Source organism: Rhinolophus hipposideros (assembly GCF_964194185.1).
Source record: "Rhinolophus hipposideros genome assembly, chromosome: 3".
In the NCBI taxonomy this organism is placed as follows: domain Eukaryota; kingdom Metazoa; phylum Chordata; class Mammalia; order Chiroptera; family Rhinolophidae; genus Rhinolophus; species Rhinolophus hipposideros.
The window spans coordinates 17,619,318-17,640,419 of record NC_138049.1 but is presented as its reverse complement, the minus strand read 5'-3'; the positions used below and the strand labels follow the sequence as shown (position 1 = coordinate 17,640,419).

The following is a 21,102-nucleotide window of genomic DNA, read 5'->3' as shown; positions in this document are numbered from 1 at the left end:
CAATGTTTTGAATGGTATCTAGCACGTAGCAGGCGAGCACTAAATGCTTGTTTAATAAACTATCCAAGCTTCAGCAGTGTAAGCTTAGGATTTCTACCTAATCAATAGTTGCTAAGCTATGCCATGTGTTAAAACATTTAAATTCTATGTGGTAAAGGTGTTTCAGGTCATGTTGAGGTCTTATATCCTCAGATTGAGTGTTATCTGCAAATAGGGTAAAAAAGATAAACCCTGGAGATCTAATGTACAGCACGGGGACTGTAGTTAACAACACTGTATGGCATATTTCAACGTTGCTAAGAGAATACATTTTAAAAGTTCTCATCCCAAGAAAAAAATTGAAAGTGTGCATGGTGATAGATATTAACTGAATTTACTGTGATAATCATTTTGCAATATGTCAGATATCAAATCATTATGTGGTACACCTTAAACTAATGCAATGTTATTCGTCAATTTTAATCTCATTTAAAAAAAAATAAAGTATTTTGCCCTCAACTACTGATGAAGAATAGTCAATATTCTTTATTCATTTTAAGAGAAACACTCAAAATTAAATTTTTGTTAATTATTTGCTATTTCTACAGACAGTCAAAGCTCAGAATCAAAAGTGAAAACTTAGATAAGCAATAAATGATTTTGACCTTGTTTTGTTGCTATCTTGGGAAAATCTCTTATTTTGATATCAGAGGTGCGTTTTTTGTTTGTTTGCTTGTTTGTTTTTCCCTTTAAAAGCATCTAAAGGGATATAGGAATTACTGCCATAGATAATAAAAGTGATGGTGTACTACAATGAAATATCATGATCTGTCCCCCTTTTTCTAACTTTTCCATTCCTATTTTCTTCACATGAGGAGATGGTTATGAGGCAGAAAATATTAGGTTGGTGCAAAAGTAATTGAGGTTCAAAAGATTAATAATCGCAAAAAGTGCAATTACTTTTGCACCAAACTAATAGGACAGGGAGGAAGATCTGGGTTCCACTCAAATATTATTTCCAATAATTATTTACTCAGAGTAATTTCTGAAGTTTTATGAACATTTTTATGATATCTCTAAGTTTCTTCTCCTCCTTCTCCTCCTCCTCCTCCTCCTTCTTCTTCTCCTTCTCCTTCTTCTTCTTAATGTTGTAAAGTGAAGGCCAGATATACTCTCATAATAAAATTTTAATATTTTTTCCTCTTCCTAGCTTTAACAAAGGATAGCCCCCCCATAGAGCCTGGACTACTTACAGTTGAAACATTTTCTTGGAAATCTCTGAAGTCACGTGATCTTGTTCTGAAGATTCATACGTATGCTACCAAGGCTGCTATGGTTCATCTTCCTGTTGGGTATGGAATGATTTTATTTTTTTCACATACTAAGAATTTTTTAAAAACTTGTGAACAGTTGGTTACTAAATAATTAAACTAATAAATACAATGTAGGATATTGCTTCCTAACGTGCTTTCATAAGGAACAGGTCTATCATGATTCTTGAGAAAAATAATTTCACGAATAAATACATTGAAAAAGATGCTGTACACTGAACCCCTTTGGGGGGAAGATTCATAATTGTCTGAGTCTGGCAATTTCTATAGTAAAGAATATGGTTTAAACTTGTTAACCAGCATTTCCTAAAATTCATTTATTAAAGAATCCTTTTTGTTTTTTTTATAAATCTTATTGTATTCCTTAGAAAGAACCTCAATTTTATTAAAAACAGATTGAGAAACATAGCATTTCCCCTACCAATCTATAGTTCTACCTGTATTTTAATTTTTTTTTAATTATTGGTGTCAGGTGTACAAAACAATGTAATGATTAGACATTTACACACCTAACAATTTGAAAACCCCAACAAGTCAACTATCCATCTGACATCATGCATAACTATTATAATATCATTGACTGTATTTCCTATGCTGTACTTTACATCCCATATATATTTAATACCTGTGTTTTGGTTTTAATTTTACTTGTAGTTTTATTTTTAATTAAGATAAAGTTGACTAAATGCATCACATTTTCCATTTTAAAGAAAATATGTATAATCAATAAGTTTTTCTGATTTTGATACATTTTGATACAAACGGCTTTTGAGAACCTGGTTTCAAAATATTATGTCACATTTCAGATCCAGTTTTTTTACTCATTTCCCAAGATCAGGCTAATTCATTGATCACAGAATCAATGAAACACTATGGCTCTTGCACAAAAAGGAAAGTGTAAGCAACAAAGTCAAAACAGTCTATGGAAAGCATCCAATATACATTGATAATACATTCATAAAACTTCAATATTTCTCACATCTGTCCTAAAAACTCTGTCATGGAGAGATTCTCTCCGAAATCCTTATTCTGTCTGAATGCTTATTCATCGAGACAACCAAAGTCAGCAAACTAATAGAGAATCTTCTTACAGTCATGTTTTCCTCCACTGGGCCTAACCCATCAACATGTATGTTTTGAATATGCTCTAATTGCTCAGTACTGAGGGTAAGTGAATGTCCCTGCTTTCAATAACACTAAAACCTGGTAGGAGAAACACAATTAACATACATGAAATTATGCATTTGTGAGAAAATGACTATGAAATCTACAAAGCCCTCTACTGTTGTTAGTGTCTCCATAAGAAATGTCCAAACCTGTAGAGAATTTTTATAAGTGTATTTGAGCCGAACTGATGACAATTCCCAGGAAGCAAGATCGCAAATGCTCTGGAGAATAACAGTTCCAGTTTTCTTTACGCATTTGAAATTAAGAAGGGAGGTAAGGAAGATTACATGAAGGTGGGAGAAAGCAAGGCGGGGATTAGATTACAGGATAGTTAAGATTATGTGCTCTCTAGAGGGCAGTCACAAGTTGGAAGAAAGGGTCTGAAAAGAGGCGTTTCAAAGGTGTGTTCACCTAGATGCACAGAAACAATGGGCAGGGGTTGTTTAAAGCAAAGCTAAACTATTACTAAAGAAGTCATAGCCTGGGGTGTGACTACCCACCATGACCTGCCCAGTTAGGAATTTATGATCAGATCACCCTGTGAAGTTATTTTTTGAAGAACCCGTTTTTCATCCACATTAGGGAAAATTCAAGCTGAGTCTTTTGCGAGTGACTGCAGTGCATGATACCTCCAACGTGTGCAAGTTTTTCATTTAGTGTGACTATTTTTTGTCTGACATAATTAGTGAAACATAATTTTCATGATCTCTGAGCGTTCTTTAGAGTGAAAATTCAAAGGTTTTTATTCCATCTGTGTTAAAGAATTCCACTCTGACTAATGTTTGAGCACCAACTGTCATCAAGAAACTCACAGAGGCAAGAACCTTCAACAAGGGTCCTCACCTGTTATCCATTCTCTTTAGGAGACATGTACTGCTCTTAACTGTGTCTGCCTCAGTAGGGCATTCCATCCACGTCTGCAGCATGGTGTCTTTTGTCATTGGGGATGAGGATGTTGTGTTACCCAACTTCGAGCCGGTAAATATTTTAGCAACTGTGACTTTTTGTGTGTGTGCCTTATTTTCAAAGAATTCTATCTAAACCATATTCCTTTTTTTATTCAATTTACCCATTTTTACCTTTTAAAATGATTAAGTATATTCTGCAAGAAATTCCCAAATATGACATATACAATAAAGAGCGATAAGCTCAGCAGAGATACAAATAAAATAAAATAATTTAAGTTTTTCTCCAGCTGCCTTCAACTCTGCTCTGTTGAATCTCCTTTCTTTATCTGTTAACATCTCACACAAATTCCATCGTATTATCGGTCCTTTGGGAAGTATTAAGGATCAATACAAGCCTTTTTAATACAGTTTAAAGTTTTGATATCATATGCTTCTTTTACCACTTCCTTGGCCTGAGGAATTTGGAGGGTGTGTCTCTGGAATTCAGGAGAAAAGAATCATGGAAGGTGCTGTCACTTCATCTCCTTTTTCTCCTCTTGGCCTGTCCTTAGTTTCTCTTGCTCCTCTGCTCTGACAGAGCCTGAAAGAAGAGATGAGGTAAAGGGGGCCACCCTCTCCCCTGAGGTCCCATCTTAGATTTTGATGTTCTTAAAATGGCATCCTCTTTAGATATGTAGGTATGTGAATTTGGGAGTCAGATTTTCAGAGGGTCTTCCCACTGCAGAAGTCAGCTCCACATCCTCATATTAATGAGATGGGATCCTCTCAGCCAGACAGTGAACTTTTTGGCCAGGGTAGCAACAAGATGGCTCAAGACCAGTCTCCTCATGCTGTTCCCGTGGCCCGGACATGCTCCAGTCGTGCATTCTTGCCTCTCTAGGCAGTATTGTGCATGGCTGCCTGCTCTCTTTGCTGCACCATCTCTCCCCAGGCCTCTCCCTCCTGCTCAATGAACACAGGAGGAAGATCAACAAGCCCACCTTAGAAAGAGAAGTCTCATTCCATGAATTATGTTTACCCTGCTTATTTTAAATTTTTGTTTTCTCTTTTCTTCTTCTTTTTTAAAAATAATTCCACCTTAGTTAGCAGTGATTATCCAGTTTGTTTCTTAGTTAAGTGATTTAAGTTCCTAGGTGTTTAGTTATTTTGGTCAGTGAACTTGTATTACCCTGGGGTTATCAACTCTTCCATCTTATAAAAAATATTGGGTTTCAAAGCCAAGCCCCAGTTTTCTTCAGTTCAGAGAAGAAGCAAAGGGGTATAGATCCCAAAGCAGAGAGACTCAAGCTCCTGAGCCATACTTGATCACGCCCAATGCTGTCAATTGACCAGACAACTTTATAGTCATGGTTTCACCTCAGAGAGAAACACCACTGAGAAAAGTCTTTCCCTAGGCTTTGGGGAGTTGGGGAGTAGGTAATAGAGATGTAAAGGCATTAAGGGGCAAATCAGTTGCGCCTGTTTTCATCAGCTTCTCACCCCAGCAAGGAATCTGTGCTGTCCACCCTACTTATGGGGCTATTCCTCAACATTTCTGAAGGGAGAGGTGGAGCAATGATTGCACCACAGCACCCACCCTAGAAAAAGAGCCAAAAGAAACTTTACAAAGTTTCCTCCAACTTTACCCCCTGCATGCTGCCTCTGGGCACCCTCTGCTCTGGGCAACTCCTCTACTACCCACCAACTACCCACTACCAATCAAGATAATATATGCAAACTCCTCTGGGTTTTTTTTTTTTTTCCTTTTTTAAAATTCCAAATTATAGATTTATTGCAATTTGACATCCAATTATTTCCCCTCCTGCTGTTTTACTAAGGTATAGTTGATACATAAAATTATAAGATATTTAAAGTGTATATCATGGTGATTTGATATCCATTTACGTTGTGAAAAGATATCCCACCTAGTTAATTAACACACCCCTAAACTCACATATTTACCACTTAGAGGAGTGGAAAGAACATTTAAGGTCTGCTCTCTTAGCAAATTTCAGTTATACAATACAGTGCTATCAACTGTAGTCACCATGTTTTACAGTAGGTCCTCAGACCTTATTTGTCTTACTGCTGAAAGTATCTACCCTTTTACCCCCACCCTTCAGCCCCTGGCAAACATTTTCCTATTCTGTTTCTGTTTCTATGAGTTTGACTTATTTTTTAGATGTGATACCACGAAGTGTTTGTCTTTCTCTGTCTGACTTACTCTACTTAGTACAATGCCTTCAAGTTTCATCTATGTTGTCACAATTCCAGAATGTTCTTTTCTCTCATGATTAATATTCCATTGTGTATGTGTGTGTGTGTGTGTGTGTGAGTGTGTGTGTGTCTCACAGCTTCTTTATCCATTGATGGACACTTCAGTCGTTTCCGAATCACTAATGTGAATAATGTCACAATGAACATGGGAGTGCATATATCTCTTCAATATCTTGTTTTCATTTCCTTTAAGTATATACCCAGAAGTGGGATTGCTGGGTCATATGGTAGTTCTATTTTTAACTTTTTGAGGAACTGCCACACTGTTTTCCATATCCCTATCTCCTTGCTTTTATCGTTTCCTCCTAGTGGACAGAAGGCAGCCAGCAGCACATGCCAGCTCACCTCTTGTCTTTTTTATCTTTATTGCTCTCCCCTGAATTGTTCTCTGCCCATCAGCCCTCAAACCCCATGCAGTTTTTGTCATGTTAACCCCCTAGACATGCTTCAGAATGAGGTCTGAATATTAATCCTGTGGAGAAATTTCCCCTGGCCCCCAGTACGAAGCAGGTGCTAACACTTCCTATGTGTTCCTACTACAGCAAAGATCCTGTTCCTTGTTTTAGACCTCTGAGACCACAACACTTAGTAAAACACCTCAAGCAAATAACTTACGTTATATATAACAACTGAATCAACCATATATCAGAATTTTAATATATTAACAGAAATTAAATTGTTGTAAACTTAATTACACTTAAATAAGTGAAAGTGAGTCTGGCTGCTATTGTCTTCACAGGAGAGCTACCGATTTACAGAGCAGTCTCTAAAAATTATGAAGGCTGTTGGAAATGTGATTACTAATTTCAAAGATAAGGGTAAACTCTCTGAAGCTCTGAAGGATCTTCAAACAGCTCACTACCCGGTAGCTCTCCACGACAAAGAACTAACTGCACAGCACTTCAAGGTAAGCATGTTTAGACTATAGATATGATGTTCCCAGGAGGTGACTCCCCCCATTCCAAATCAGAGATTGAGAAATATTTTGGATGGAGATAGTTCATTTGGGAAGTGACTTTGGGAAGTAGAAATGAGGGAGTAGAAAGAATGAGATGAGAAAGAGAAAAAAATGTATGTTAAAAGATATGATATTTGCTGCTGTGGCTACTGGGACTGAATTGTCCAGGGGATCATTCCACTAAAGGATGGGGAGATTATTACACTGGTCCACCTACTCTTTTCCCACTGAGAGATGGTTGTCCTCAAGGGCATTAACCTCCTCACAGTTAAAACTTGTGCCTGGGCTTGAGTAGCATTCTGGTTTAGCAGAAAACCTTGAGGGAGTGGAACAAGGAGACCTCGTGATAACCTCCAGGTCTGGGTTTTTCAACCCAGACACTATTGATATTTTGGGCCAGATAAATTTTGTGGGACTGACCCGTGCACTGTAGAACATACAGCAGCGTGGGATGGGCTCCCCTCTCTAGATGCCAGCCATACCTTTTTTTGACAATTTAAAATGACTTTCGACTTTGTGAAATGTCCCCTGGGGTATAGCATTGCCAGGTTTAGCAAATAAAAATACATAACACCTGGTCATATTTTTTTATTGAAGACTTATTTTTTTTAAGAGCAGTTTTAGATTCACACCAAAATGGAGAGAAAGCCACAGATATTTCCTATATGCCCCCTGTCCCCACACAGGTACAACCCCCACCAATATCAACATCCCCCACCACAGTGGGACATTTGTTACAATTGATCCACCTACATTCACACATCAGTATCTCTCAGACTCCGTAGCTTACACTAGGGAGCATTCCTGGTGTCGTGCATTTGATGGATTTGAACACATCTGTGATGACATGTATCCATCATTATGATATCATACAGACTATTTTCACTGCCCTAAAAATCCTCTGTGCTTCCCCTATTCGTTCCTTTCCTACCCCAGCTCCTGGCAACCAAAGAGCTTTTCACTGTCTCCATAGTTTTTTGCCTTTTCCACAATGTCACGTAACTGCAATCAGACCGTATGTAGCCTTTTCAAATTGACTTCTTTCACTTACTAGTAACATACCTTTAAGATCCCTGTGTCTTTTCATAGCTTGATAGTTCATTTCTTTTTAGTGCTCAATAATATTTTATTGTCTGGATGTATCACAGTTTATACATTCACTTGCTGAAGGACATCTTGGTTGCTTTCAAGTTTTGTCATTATGAATAAAGTGGCTATGAACATCCATGTACGGCTGTGTGTATGAACACGTTTTACTCCTTTGGGTAAATACTAATGTGCATGATTGCTGTATCATACAGTAAAGAATACGTTTACTTTCGTAAGCCACCAAAGTTTCTTCCAAAGTGGCCATACCATTTTTCATTCCCATCAGCAATGAAAGAGAGCCGTTACTTCATATCCTCAGTAGCATTAGGTGGTGTCAGTGTTCCAGAGTTTTGCTATTTTAGTAGGTGTGTAATGCTACATCATTGTCATTGTGTTTTAATTTGCGTTTCCCTGATGACATATGATGTGGAGCATCTTTTCATGTGCTAATGTGCCATCTGTACATCTTCTTAGCTGAGGTGTTTCTTAAGCCCTTTGGTCCATTTTTTAATCAGGTTGTTTGGTTTTTTGTTATTGCGTTTTAAGAGTTGTTTGTATATTTTGGATAATAGTCCTTTATCACATGCATCTTTTGCAAATATTTTGTTCCATTCTATGACTTGTTTTCTTATTTTCTTGAGATCCCCTTTCACATAGCAGAAGTTTTTGATTTTATAAAGTCCAGCTTATCAGTTCTTTCATGGATCGTGCCTTTAGTGTTATATCTAAAAAGCCATTGCCATGCCAATGATGATGCCAAGCTCATCTAGGTTTTCTCCTAGGTTATCTTCTAAGAGTTTTATAATTTTGCATTTTACATTTCAATCTGTAACATAGTTTTTCCCCCTTTCTTCTGCCTCCTCTGCCCCCCAGTAATATAGTTTGAGTTAATTTTTGAAAAAGGTGTAAAGTATGTGTCTCGAATCATTTCACCGAGTCAAATTTTAATTTCATCTAAAGAAACAGCATGTGCAATATATAGGACATACTTATATTAAAAATTGTTCACACACAAGTAATTGTTTTACCTATTATTCCAATTTAATTGGGTATTGGGTGTTTTGGGGGAAAGGTAATTAAAAACAAAATTTCCAAACTCAGAATACCTCTCCACAAAGGTAGATGAAAAAACACAATTTTGTTGTTGAATAAACATTAAATCAGGGTGAGATGCACATCAAAGCAATCCACTAAACAGATTGCAAAAAGAGAAAGAAATCTCACATTTTTGTATCCAAGCAGATGTAGCCCATTCCAGACATGTTCTCAAGATAAATGATAACCAGTGCTCCAGTAAAAGAATTGATGGCACCATTTGTCACATAGAGTGAATCCTAAATTCACGTGGTATTTGGGGTGGTAACTAATTGGCTTTATCCAGAAGAAAATTCAACTTCTCATATCTTTCTGACAAAAGGTAGTTTTGCAGGTATGTGCCTGCCGAAGTGAGGCCTCAACCCTCCACAGAAACTGGGAAGTCAGCACCACCTCCCTGATGCCCACTTTTCAAAGAGATGGTTCCCAGGTCCTTGAAAAATATATTGCTGGATCTTAAATCTGGCAAGAGGCATATACAGCTTTTAAAAAGATTTACATGCATTTCAAAGAGAGAGGAAGAACTTGCAATTATAAGTTTTCTAAAATAAATGCTCTAGGAAAAGGGAGGAGTCTCTTCCCTTATTCTCCACAGAGAGAATTAAGCCCTCTTACCTTTGACTGTATTTGACCGTACAGTGTTCTGTATTTTATTTGCCAATCCTATCAGGGATACAAATCATTCCCAAATGGAAGCCATTCACTTGGGCATGCGTAATATACCTACAAGAAATATGTGCCATGGTCTACCTCTTCTACCAGTATGATCATGCTTCCCTTGGTGAGCTCTTCTCATCCACTATTCAAGGTATCTCTAGGTGGCTCAAGGTGGCGCTTACGATCTCTAATGATAATTAAATCATTACATGACATGATAGCTATCGTGTACACTGCTAATGCTGGCCTTGAGGCCATAATTGGTATTCAGTATCTCTCTTCTCTACCTTCCATTCTCGATCTCTTTCTTCTAGTCAAATTGCCAGCTGATCTTGCCTGGTGGGTGACCCAGACCTTTAGTCCTGATGAATGTGACATCTTGATTGCCTTAGTCTTTTCAGGCCCTAATTGCTGCAGTTAATCATTTATGGTAGAAGTACCAAGAAGTGTCCCTTCAAATCCAGACATAATTCTTCCATCCCCTCTCCTCCCCCTACTTTGTTATATTAGTTCTTTCTGTTCCTCCTTGTCCACCAGGATGAGGAATTCAAATTTGTCCTCAGGATGAGGCATATGCATATGTCCTAGTTTAGATTTATTGTAAGTTATATTGTATCCCCTGGTGGGAATATTTTTTGCCATCCACCTCCAGGAATTAAGTCCTCCAATCCAGTATGCTCCCTGTCGTGGGGACAGAATATACTAATTATTGCAAATCGCCCACTGGAAATGATGGTGAGAGAGACCAGTCTTTCTTTCAATTTTTAAATCCCAGGTCTGTATGTTTTAGCTATTACAGACATAGCATTACATATTGGTCTTTGGTTCTTTACATATATACTGCAGCCTGGAGGAGACTGCCTCGATTCCGCAGGGTGTTATCCCCATGCATCTCAGCTGAGCCTTTTATATCCCACTCCAATCTATGAGGAATTTTATCTATTCTATGTATGGTATACATTAGAAACAATGGGTCCCAAACATTCCCCAGTGGTTAAATCTTCACTGTATAATGTGATCCTTGGTCCAAGGGAAGTTAAGCTGGATCCTATGTTTTTATGTTTGTAAATCAAATTATCTGAAACCTTTTGGATAATGATGCTTGCAGAAGTCCTGAGGACAGCGAAAGAAAACTCATATCTGAGGTAGGTGTCAATTGTAGTAACTCTTGCTGCCCCTTCTTGATAGAAATCAACTTGCTACCAAGTGGCTAACTGGACTCCTCAGCGAATGGTGCCATACCAAAGGATCACAGTTGGTATCTGCTGCCTACAGATGAGACAGTAAATCCTAGGAGAAAGAGAGCCCATGCTGTTGGGCCCACTCGTAGCCACTGTCCCTGCTATCAAGATTACTTGTGAAGGAGCCCGTTGTCACTGTCCCAGACCTAATGTGTTAAGGGGTCCTTGTGCATACATCATTTACATAAAAGGCTGCTATTTTGATAATGGAACATCTCCATTTCACACTTTGAAAATTACACAGCTATGTGACATTTTCAGAGCCAAATCTACCCAGAAATCAATAGATTCCAAGTTTGTCTACCGCAAACAATTCCCAACATGCCATGTGCACTGTGCCATAAGTATCCCATAGATAAAGACTTTCTAGTAATTTCTCTCACTAGTAAATAACATTAGTGTGTGCCAGGCAGTCTTTCATTAGCATGTTTATGACCGAATTGGACCAGGGGATCTTCTGTTCTTTCCCAGGGTAACTAAATCTCCTGCAGACACCTCTCTTGTTTTGGATCCTGCTCAAAGCTGATGGCTTTTTGAGTTTCTCAATACATCCATTGGCACAGTACTCCCAAAAGCAGAATATTCTACTACCAAAATCCAGAAAAGACCATCAAGCACTGTCTTTCTTAATTGCAGTGTTTTATTTTTTTCCTTAGAGGGAATGTCTCAACATACCCAGCCCTCTGGACACCTGAAATCTCCATTAACGTGGTAAATCCGTGAATCTCTATAGGGTTTATCCCCCACTCTCTAGCATGCACGTGTCTTAATCAGGAATTCAGAGTACTGGCCCCTTTCTGTTCACAGGTCTGATATCACTGAGATATGAGACATCAACATTCACATGGAGACTAGAGTGATGTTCTCTAGAATATCAAGATGATCAAAAACTCTGAACACTCAATTGTAACAGAGTAGGGGGATTAACATAATCATATATTTTGTCTTTAAATTTGTATCTTAAGATGTTTAAATATTTAGGGCATTTTTTTTTTTTTGGCATGTCACAGAACACACATCTAACTGATTTAAGCCACAACAAGCAGCTGGATATGCTGATCTATTATAAAGATACAGGGACATTTTCTTGAAACCTAAGGATAGGAATGTCTCAGTGAGGAACTTCAAAGAGGTACCAGAAAGCCCTTAGGACTTACCTTCTTTGTTCTATTTATAGACATGTTTTCTCTACTCCAAAGCTCACATCATGGAAAATATGGCTTCTAAGTTTTACATTCTTTTCCCACATGAAGCCAGTTTAGAATATCTTAATCCTGACTTCATATTATTGGCCAAAGTGACAATGATTTGCTCAGCTTGGGTTAACTGCTTGCTCTCAGGCTTGTCTAATATTGCCAGCTGATAGGGCTGATACTCATATAAATTGTGAGATTAGGTGCCTATTTTTATACATATGGGGAGGAGTGAAGAGTTGTCAGAAAAAATATATATAAAATGTTTAGCGTTTCTGAAGTTTTTTAAAGGATCCTGACCAGGAATTTTCTTGGTTTAAAAACTATACTAAAATATTTTTAACACTTTCAGGTTTTCCATATGTCTTTATGGCGTTTAATGAGAAAAACTCTAACAAAATTTTCTTCAAACTTGAAATTTGCATTCCGTGCTATGGTCTTGGACTTGGACTTACTTGATTCCTCCTTGGAAGAGGCTTCTTTAGGTACTGGTTAATTTTAGATATTTATTTGACAAAGGAATTCCCAGGCTTACATAAGCTAAATAATTTGGGAACAGTGCACTGAGAGTGTCTGAGGAGTAGGTAGAAGAGGTCTACGTGGACAGTTGCAGAGTTTAAGCAGTGCTCTCAGAAGCTCACAGGATTCCAAGGTTCTTATATGTTCTCTACCCCGCATACACCCAGAATGTCTCTGTTTTATTGTTCCTGACCTTACAAATATGAAAGTCACTCATGTGTACAATATGATTTGAGGAATTCTGGGAAGATCTTCTGATCCAAGTAACACTCCTTTCCTCCTCTCCCAATAATCAATTTCTACCATAGATCAATAGTAGTTTACTACAGTGTCAGTATTTAGCATGTTATCCTTCTCTAGAATGTTTACTTTCTAAAGAAGGACCACATACAGAGGGCAATATTTAATATGATGACAAATCTATCACTGTGGCACTTTATATGTCAAAGGACTTTAGTAGTTAAGGGCATTGAAAATTGGGGAAGGGGTTAAATATAACTTTCAGTCCAAAAGTTGTTTTTCTCTTTCCAGCAGAAGGGGTAGATGTTAAATATTGTGTGCCAATAAGTGATAAAGAGTATTCTCCTGAGGAAGTAGCAGCAGCAATTAAAATTCAAGCCATGTGGAGAGGGACTTATGTCAGAATGCTCATGAAAGCTAGAACACCAGGTATAAATTTTCAATCATTTATAAAATGACCTTGCCTATATAAGAATGAATATTTGTGTGTTAATAAAAAGTATTTTAGAGTCATCCTACTTTAAGGATAGGCTAATTATGTTCAATGCTATACATTTTGAAATTTCTTGAGCTCAGGGTGCATGTCAGTAATACTCACTCTCTTGTTCCCGGAATTTAGCACAGTGCCTGGTACAGAGTAGGCACATGACAAATACTTGCTGAAAAAAAATGAATGAATGAATTGAATGAAAAGCTGCCATGTATGTCCACAATGACATACATTTAGAAGACATAAAATGCATTTTAACTGCATTAGTATATTTATTAAATCAAATATATTTATGCATATACAATAAACTATTTTATGAAAAGGTTTATTCTAATAGCCTAAAGTAAGACCCTGCAGAGGCAAAAATATATCCAATTATTTTCATTCTGCATTTTTTGTTTACATTTTCGTAGGAAAAGCCTTATCTCTAACAGAATTCTGTGAGTAGATAGAAATGTTTTATTGTAAAAATGTTTCTTTTTGAAACATTTAATTAGAATAATCAAAATGTTTATCTAAGCAGTAAAAATGACACATACACAAAGGTAAAATAAACAAACTCCATTGCATAGTTTTGAGATATAGGAATATTACTGTAGCCTGATGTTTATATTTTTTCTATTAGAAAAAACAATTATAAATTTATCAAAGTAAATATATGGTAAAATGTAATTTTTCTTGTCCACATATGCTGCAAAAATTATATCCATACAATGATTTTCTTTCTCTTTATAGAGACAAAACGAGCAATTTACTAATGTTTTGACAGTATTTGCATTTCTTTTACTCAACACATATGTGTTGAATTACTTGTGTGTACAGTGCTGTTCTAGATTCTGGCTTTATAGAAATCAATAAAACTGACAAGGTTTCTGCTCTAATGAATCTTGTGGTAGTAGGCATATAGTAGACAAGTAAATATATTAAGATATCAATTTCAAATACTGGTCAGTACTATGAAAAAATTAAAATAGGATAATCAAAAAAAACTGTCAGTTTTGTTAAATTTAAAGTAGCTACTATGGATTTTTTTGCCAAATCATTTACTTTTAAACCATCTGTAGATTATGCTTTAGACAAAGCTTTAATGGAATCCTAGTAGTCACTGCTTTTTAGAAAAATTAGATGAATTCTTTTTTCTGACATAAGAATTTTCATAAGGAATTTTTGGTGTGATCAAAGATCTGATGTAAACACATTGATAATTATTTCAATTAGATCAAAGGCTATTTTATGATTCTTAAATTAAAAATGAAAGGAAACAGCATAAAATGGTGAGCAAAGCTCTCAACTAGAGTTTTATAATTTTATATTTTAAACATGATTTTGCTGCTAATAAAGCCTGTGACTTTGGTTCCACCTTACTTGTGTGTTTCAACTTCTGTAAAAAGAGGGCTTTGAATAAAATAATCCTTCAGGCACCTTACAGCTTTTATATTGTTATTTTTTTATCATTATTTTTAGAAACAAAGGAAAATACCAGTGTTGCAGATACTCTTCAAAAAGTTTGGGCTGTACTGGAAATGAATATAGAACAGTATGCAGTTTCCCTCTTGAGGTAAAGTAGTATGATATTTCTTTTTTTCTTACATTTCTATTTTTCAGTTACAGTTGACATACAATAATATATTCAGTTTAAATGTACAAGCTAGTGATCAGACATTTATATAATTTATGAAGTGATCACTCTGATAAGCCTAGTACCCAATGGACACCATACATAGTTATTACAATGTTACTGACTATTTTCCCTATGCTGTACTTTACACCCCTATGATTGTTTTTATAATTGGCAATTTGTACATCATAAACCCTTCCCCTTTTTCATTGGTTCCCCCAACCACCTCCCATCGGTCAACCATCAATTTGTTCTGTGTATGAGTTTGTTTCAATTCTGTTTGTTTGTTTGTCTGTTTGTTTTTAGAGTCCATATTTAAGTGATATCATGTGGCACTTGTCTTTTTCTGTCTGACATGTTATTACAGTATTTTGGTATCCTACAAATTCCAGTTCAAATGCTACCATGTTCGTTGCGTTTTCCCTCAGCACTATAACTAAAAACACGCCATCGCTTCTGAACTTCCACAATATTTTATCTGAAACATTTCTATGGTACTTACTATTTTTTGCTTGTCTTAATTGAACTTATCTAAAATTCAAAGCAGAAAACCTCTGAGAAGCAGAACAGAGTTTTCTGAAGTCTTACAGTGCTGTGGACACAACAGTTATAGTTGAGGACCTGATAGATGTGGGAACTCCAGTAAACAAGTAAAGTTGTCAGCTGAAATCTCTGGAGGGTAACACTCTAGAAACAGGGACCAATTGGAAGGACTGAGCCTCACAAAAACTGCATTCTAGCCACAAGCCATGTGCAAGACAGGATAAAATCTGAACAAAAGTAAGAGACAATCACATATATGTATACGAAAGAAGCAGACCCTCTGCTGATGTTGGAGTTAGCAGACAAAATCTCTAAAGATAACTATTATGAAAATACCCAAGAAACTAAAGAATAAAGAAAGGGAAAATAGTTCAAAAGTTTAGAATAATAAAGCACAATTAAATGGAAATTACATAAATGAAATTTTTAATAACTGAAACTAAAAACTTTTTAATGGGTTTACTAGCAGCTCAGGCAGGATAGAAGAGCTTAGTGAACTGGGAGGTAGGTCAACAGACAAATATGTCCAAACTGAAGCACAGGGGAAATGAGTGGAAAATAAGACAAAAGCATAAAGGACATGTGGAACATGCTCAAAAAGTATATTGTCTATGTAATTATAGTCCCAGAATGTAAAAAGATAATAGTTGCAAACTTTCCAAAACTGAGAAAACACATCAACCCATATTTTCAAGAGCATCGGCATGCAGACACCATGTAAGAAGATGGATGCAAAGAAAACCACACCTGAAAACCAAAGGCCAAAAGAAAGACCTTCAAAGCAGCCAGAGAAATAAGACAGTATCTTCAAAGGACAATTAGAATTTATTAGGAGTAAATTCATGATCTTAGCAATGCAGAAATTGGATAAAAGGCTTTAAAGAGTTCTCAGGTTCTAGTGTTACTGTAGAAATGGTAAAAGTAATTATTTAGATGATACTCTAATAGGGCAAGGAGTGCATCAAATAATCTTTAGCGATGTACTAATGGATTAACTAGTGAATTTAAGAAGAAATAAGATTAATCTTACACATCTTCCAGAGACTAGAAAAAGAGGAAATGTTTCTCAACTCATAATCTTGATAAAAAAACTCAACATGGACAGTACAGTAAATGAAACTGTAAACCAATAACCCTTTAAACATTGATGCAAAAATATGTTCTAAAAATAGCAAATTAAAGTCAGAGTTACATAAATAGTAGAATACCTTATTGTCAAGTGGGCCTCCCACTCTCAGACATGCAATGCTGGTTTCACATTAGAAAATCTGTCATTTTAATTCAACACATTAATGAGAAAAAGGGTCAATCATTTGGTCTTCTAGGTTCAGAAAACCATTTGACAGAATTTAACATAAATTTAAAATTATTATTATTTTTTTTTTACCAAACTAGGATTACAAAAGACTTTCCTTAATATATTATGGTACCTTGCATTTAAAAAGCCTACCATAAACATGACTGGTGATGAAATTCTAAAAGCTTCTTGCTGAGTTTGGGAATGAGACAAAGATGCCTGCCTGACCACTTATATTCAAAATAATCCTAGAATAATTCCAAGAAGAGCAAAAAGACAATAAAGCAAAATAAAAGTCATTAGGATTTGAAGGGAAAAATAAAACCACCACTGTTTACAGATGATATAACTGTATGTGCAGAAAATACCAAAAAAATATACAGAAAAGTTATTAGCTTTAATGAGAAAATTAAGAAAAATTGTTGATTTAAGGTCAACATAAAATAACAATTGCATCCCTATTTATAAGCAAGAGACAAATAGAACATTATATATAAAATACATAAAAATATAAAATAACCAAAAATTAATGAAAAAGAATTTCATGATGAATGAAATACCAAAATTTTAAATACAGAGAAAATCCAAATCTGTACTTACCCACCCCTGAGAATGAGTGTCTCACTCACATCACCCTATTCCTGGCCCATGGCCATTGTTACTGTCTGATAATCCAGCTTGATCACTTTTACTTCAGAACCCAGGTTTTCTAAAAGGGGTCCTCTTTTGTTTACGATTCCAATTGTACACATGCTCACAGAGAGCACAAACCTTCTTCTCCAACCTGCTTCTGCAGCTCTGGGTCAGAAATTGTACCTAATGCCTAACTTTCATGTAAATGAAGTGCTAAAATGATGAGCTCCCCTATTAAGGAGACAGGTAAGCTCACTATGGAGATATATTTAAAATACGGGCATAACCTCTTTAGGGGACTGGTGTGTCTCTCCACATGATCTTTCCACCATGGCTGGGAGCATTTCCCAGAAACTCAGCAAATGTCCAATATAGAGGCCATGCTCTTTTAATAGTTGTACTCCTGTGTCTATTGGACGGATACAACTGACAAGTCTGACTGATCTTTCAGCTTAAATGCCAGGAGCATCCAAAGTTACCACTCATCCTAGCAGACATTAATTACATGGTCAAGAGCACAGCTTTTAGTGTAAGACCTAATGCTAATGTCAGCCCTATTAATTATCAGATATGTGACCTGGGGTAAGTTTCTTATCCTCTCTGAAATTAAAATTAAAATGTGTTTTATCTGTAATATTAAGTGTAATATCTACCTCACAGTACTATTTTATTATAAAGCTGTAAAGATCAATTAAGGTAACACACAGGAAACGTACTGAGCACAATGCTACAAATTGAGCTCATACAGAACATTAGCTATTATAAATATTGCTAATTTTCTTACTGCTACATGGGAGATCTTTGAGGTCCAGGAGACTAACCTTTGATTCTCAGATCTCAAGGGGTAGAACTTCCCCCAGTCTACTTTGGGCAAGGCTCACTTTACCAATACAACTTTCTCTCTGTCCTAGGATTCAAAGTTAAAATAAAATCTTTCAAGCCTGTCAGGGATAACTCTCTGGGTCGTTCAAGATATTCCACATGGTACACCAAGATTTAGATGGCCCTATGTTCATTAGAATCCTGAGGTATATGAAAGAGGGTAGAAAGTAGTATAGGAACAATGACTGACAGTAGCCTCTAAATCCCACCTTTATCTCAGAATGGTGGTGAGTCCTGTCACAGCCGGTTCAGACCCTGCTTAGTTCCTGGTGTTGGCTCAGCCAACAGCCTCTTTTAGATTAAGCCAGCCCCCATGTGATTGGCAGTGGTGCTCGGCATTGCCAGATCACTACATTATAGTTCCTCGTTAGGGTGATGAGTTATTATCATCCAAATGAGACACCTTGACAGACAGAGGGAGCACTCGGAATAATTATGCCAGGACTATGAGCATAAACTAGCATTGCCCCAGGCAAATCAGGATACATAGTCCATCTTTGTTCTTTGTGCTGTTTTAAAAGGCTTAAAACCCTTCCAAATATAAACCTATCAATTTCCTCCCACCATCAAAGACCAGTGATCATATGTATCATGAGAATCCTATCCTCCATGAGAAACTCCATGACTTTGCTTCCCATGGATGGTACATTCAACCATCTACCTTCTGGAAGCCAAGAGCAGCTGTAGCTCTAGTAGGAAGACCTCTAGTAGGAAGCCATTTTCTATGGCCGTTATGGTTTCCATCACAGCTAATACCAGGGACATTATATAAAAGACCCTAGATTCCTGGCGCTACTGAGGATAGATCTAGTTCCTGGCAGGGTGGGAAGGATAGGACCCGGAGAATCCCTCACATTACTCTCATCATGTTCCAGAATATGCCACAGCCTTTCAGGGGGCAAACATGGAGAAAGCCCAGCCGACATTTCTTTAACCAGTTGCTTGCAGTACTCCCTCATGTAACAGAAATCATGTAAAAGGAGAAGTCTGCACTCTTTCCTTGTTCAAGTCTTTTTTTTTTTTTATCAATTTATTTTTCCAAATCCATTTCTCACTTTACACTGCCTTCTAGTATCAATTCTTTATGTTAACTCCAGAACTTTAGTGGCTCCTACCTAGTTTTATTGCTAGTTTTCCTACCCTTACAGCTTCAACATTGGTGCTGATTTTCCACCTGTAAACACAATTACGCCCTTGATCATGAATTTTTCCTTGACTAAGAAACTCAGACAACTATGGGCACCTTTGAGAGACATCTTTCATCACCAACCTGCAATGGTGTCCCCTACCTTGTTTCCATGCTCCATGAGCCCCACAGCCCTTTGTTCAAGGACTCAATCCAGCCACCAATAGCCTGTAATATTTTATGCTAATTTTTGCCTGTTTCTTTTTTGTAAATAGAAAATAGAAGTTGCTTTTGCCATTGATACTTAATTTATTTTTACATTCCTAGACTAATGTTTAAAAGCAAGTGCAAGTCTATTGAATATTATCCATGCTATCAAGATGAAGAAACGAAGATTGCTTTTGCCGACTATACTGTGAGTTATGGAGACCAGCCACCAAACAGTTGGTTCATAGTATTCAGGTGAGGGTATCATATATTAGCCAATGATGTCACCTTTAAATGGCTTGCAGTATTCATATGTGTGGCATTTTATTTCTGACAATAGTAGAAATATGACATTTTAGGTTGCTTTCACAACTTAGTTAAAATATCTTCCACGTTTCCTATGCATAAACTAGATACAGAAAATTGTATCTGTGTTTTCTTAAACAAAATTTGATGAATGTGAAGTTAATTAGAACTTTTTCAAACTTTTTCAAACCTAATTTCAAACTTTCTTTATGATTCATGTCAAGGGAAAGTTCATGCTTTTGTAATTACAGAGAAACATTTCTGGTTAATCAAGATATGATTTTGGTTCCCAAAGTATATACTACACTCCCAAACTGTATGCTCCACGTTGTTAATAATGACACAATGGAACAAGTGCCAAAGGTGTTCCAAAAAGTGGCGCCTTATCTTTATACCAAGAATAAGGTAGGTGCAAAATTTGTTCTTTCTGTCTGATAGAATGGTGGTGAGAAGCCAGAACTTTGTAGACGTTTCAGAAGGTAGAGTAGATATGCCTTCAATCTACTTGACAGAGGAATAATGTCCAGGTCTTTTTCTATAGAAGTTGCATTGATTTGACAGCAGTAGGTACTTAATGTGAACACTAGAACATTCCCCTCTCAGGCCTCTTCTTCTCTCCAAAGAAAATAAGACAAAAGGAAAGCATTAGAAATTCTCATTGTTAAAGTCATAAAATCATGCAAATCCTTAATGTAGAAATGGAGCTAAAGAGCTCATTTAGTCCTATCCCTACACCAAATCAGGGTTGTCTCAGTTTCCCACTAGGTTTTTATTCTATTTCTAAATATTTCAAAGAACTGATTACACAGCCACTCACCACCCCTGGTCTTTTCTGTGGCTACAGATTCCTTCCAAGTGTAGGAGCACTTGTCACATTACTGCCTCTGAGTGATAGACCTTGGTCTCTGACATTCTCTTAAATCATAGTGCGTCTCTGTTACTTGAATCTTATCTTTGTATTTTTAGTCATTTCCTCTGAGAAGGAAGCATGACAAAAAATAGTGTATACCTGCCTGTCCTGAAAGCCAGGTGATCTAGTTAGTGGTGATCGTCCATTCTTTAGCTGTGTGGCTTTGAACTTCATTTTTCTCTGAGTTGTGGTTGTAACTGACTTCCAAGGTTCACATCCGCCTCTGATTCTATATATTATTTTGCACAAATTAAGACGTACCTGTCTAATGAGTACTGATTTATAGGAATGAAGGAAAAAGAAAAGTTTGTTAATTCTGTAAAAAAATTCAATAGCTCTTTTGAGTTGTTTTAGGGATTTTTAAAATAAGACTTTATTTTTTAGAGCAGTTCCACATTCACAGAAAAATTGAGACCTAGATTTTCTTTTGAATATAAACATTTGTTTAATTTGTAAT

The 21,102-nt window shown here is 36.5% G+C and overlaps 1 protein-coding gene across 1 annotated transcript in view; it reads left to right on the top strand.

The window, feature by feature from the left end:
• ADGB (androglobin) overlaps window positions 1–21,102 on the top strand; it is a 134,219-nt gene that overhangs the window by 70,704 nt on the left and 42,413 nt on the right. Inside the window, exons 18-25 of the mRNA XM_081045108.1 lie at window positions 1,190–1,331; window positions 3,341–3,455; window positions 6,381–6,548; window positions 12,227–12,359; window positions 12,925–13,062; window positions 14,588–14,681; window positions 19,550–19,684; window positions 19,987–20,140. Coding sequence (XP_080901234.1) covers window positions 1,190–1,331; window positions 3,341–3,455; window positions 6,381–6,548; window positions 12,227–12,359; window positions 12,925–13,062; window positions 14,588–14,681; window positions 19,550–19,684; window positions 19,987–20,140 — 1,079 coding nt within the window. The remainder of the gene's footprint in view (window positions 1–1,189; window positions 1,332–3,340; window positions 3,456–6,380; window positions 6,549–12,226; window positions 12,360–12,924; window positions 13,063–14,587; window positions 14,682–19,549; window positions 19,685–19,986; window positions 20,141–21,102) is intronic.